Source organism: Eimeria mitis, genomic scaffold (genome assembly GCF_000499745.2).
Source record: "Eimeria mitis Houghton genomic scaffold, Emh_scaff1844, whole genome shotgun sequence".
NCBI lineage: Eukaryota > Apicomplexa > Conoidasida > Eucoccidiorida > Eimeriidae > Eimeria > Eimeria mitis.
This window is the reverse complement of record NW_013570166.1, coordinates 1,482-3,601: the sequence shown is the minus strand read 5'-3', so window position 1 is coordinate 3,601 and position 2,120 is coordinate 1,482. Positions and strand designations below refer to the sequence as shown.

The window sequence follows — 2,120 nt, the reverse complement described above, 5'->3', positions numbered from 1 at the left end:
GATTCAACAAAAGATGCGTGGGAGGCAGTGAGAGCACCAGTGAAGACAGAAGCAGCAGCAGCAGCAGCAGCAGCAGCAGCAGCAGCAGCGGGAGAAGCAGCAGCAGCAGCAGGAAACAGCAAACTCAGCAGAAACATGGCGCTGCTTCAATCCCTGCCCAAGCCGCAGGGATCGACGACGAGCTCTCTGGGGCTTGGTGGTTCTGCTGCTGCTGCTGCTGCTGCTGCACCAGCAGCAGCAGAAGAGGAGGAAGAAGAAACTGCTGCTGCTGCTGCTGCTGCTGCTTCGGCAGCAGCAGGAGATTCAGTGCTGCAGATGGTGCCGCGCGTGCTGCAGAAGAAGCAGCAGCAGAAGCAGCAGCAGCAGAAGCAGATCAAAACAGAACAACCTCAGAATACAGCAGCAACAGCAGCAGCAGCAGCAGCTGCTGCTGCTGCTAATGATGATGAAGATGCTGCTGGTGATGCAGCAGAAGAACAACCAGCAGCAGCAGCAGCAGCAGCAGGAGATGCAGCAGCAGCAGCAGCAAGCGGTGGGTTCCTTACATCTATGTTTACTCTCTATGACTCAGACGAAGAGAAAGAAGCAGCACAAACCAGCAGCAGCAGCAGCAGCAGCAGCAACAACAGCAGCAGCAGCAGCAGCAGCAGCAGCAGCAGCAGCAGCGGGGCTGGAGAAGTGCAGGATAGCAAGACAGACCCCACCTGTGCAGGACCTGCAGCAGCAGCACATGATGAAAGAGCAGCAGCAGCAGCAGCAGCAACAGCAGCAGCAGCAGCAGCAGCAGGAGCAGCATGGACAATAAAGGATGATGATGCTGCTCTCGAGGAGTTGGGCATAGAAAAAGAAATCATACAAAACTCAGGAATTTCATCCGCTGAGGTGAGGGTTTAGGGTTTAGGGTTTAGGGTTTAGGGTTTAGGGTTTGGGGTTTAGGGTTTGGGGTTTAGGGTTTATGGTTCTATTAGAGTTCAGGGTTTAGGGTTCGGGGCTGAAAGTATAAACCCTCAGATGTTTAAGGTTAGGAGTTGAGGGTTTAGGGTTTTGAGTTGAGGGTTTAGGGTTTGGGGTTTAGTTAAGGGTTTAGGGTTTAGGGTTTGGCGCTGAGGGTTTAGGGTTTAGGGTTTAGGGTTTAGGGTTTTGTGTGCAGCTGCGAGATCTCCGTCGTATGGGGGCGACTGCTGTAAGCGGGGCTACACTACAGAACCCGGACTGGTAAACCCTAAACCCTAAACCCTAAACCCTAAACCCTCGCGTAAACCCTAGACGCTCTGAACCCTGTAAACCCTAAACCCTAAACCCTAAACCCTAAGCAGAGTATATGAATAGCCGACTCCTGTATTGTGTATATAATAGTGTATATAATTCGTGTTTACATAGAACGAGTGTCCATATAATAAGGGTTTAGGGTTTAGGGTTTAGGGTTTAGGGTTTAGGGTTTTGTGCAGGCACCTCACCGCACACTGCGGCCCCCAAAAAAAAGGAAAGCTGCGGCTAGCAACGAAAGTATGGAGCGCCAAGGAGGGGGCCATCACAGAAACCCTAGAACCCAAGGTCATGCAAAAGAGAAAACACCAGGTCAGGGTTTAGGGTTTAGGGTTTAGGGTTTAGGGTTTAGGGGCTAGGGTTTAGGGTTTAGGGGCTAGGGTTTAGGGTTTAGGGTTTAGGGGCTAGGGTTTAGGGGCTAGGGTTTAGGGGCTAGGGTTTAGGGTCTAGGGTTTAGGAGGAGGGGCGCTCTGCCCGCTGGAGGGTTTAGGGTTTAGGGTTTGTAGAAATTAGGGTTTAGCTGAGGGTTTAGGGTTTGTGGTATCGAGGGTTTTGGTGTGTTTAGGGTTTAGGGTTTAGGGTTTAGTGTGCAGCTGTATAGACTATCGTTCTCTGTGTATATATTGTAAATATATTATACTATACCACAACAATATAAAAACATTAATATATTTATATTAATTTATATTTATTTATTTATTTATTTTTTTTTTTTTTTATATATTTATAGATAAACTGGCTAGCAGCAGAAGCACACGACAAAGAACTCGAAATGTTGGAGCTCACCGCCAGAACCAGACAATCCAAATACCAGACGGCCATGAAATACGGATGGTAGACACGGGCTGCATGCA

The 2,120-nt window shown here is 49.2% G+C and overlaps 1 protein-coding gene across 1 annotated transcript in view; it reads left to right on the top strand.

Annotated features, from left to right (window-relative positions):
- EMH_0044450 (uncharacterized protein) overlaps nt 1-2,104 on the top strand; it is a gene marked incomplete at both ends in the record, with an annotated part of 8,181 nt that extends 6,077 nt beyond the window's left edge. Inside the window, 4 exon segments of the mRNA XM_013495964.1 lie at nt 3-882; nt 1,151-1,215; nt 1,449-1,578; nt 1,997-2,104. Coding sequence (XP_013351418.1) covers nt 3-882; nt 1,151-1,215; nt 1,449-1,578; nt 1,997-2,104 — 1,183 coding nt within the window.
- Nucleotides 2,105-2,120: the final 16 nt, after the last annotated feature.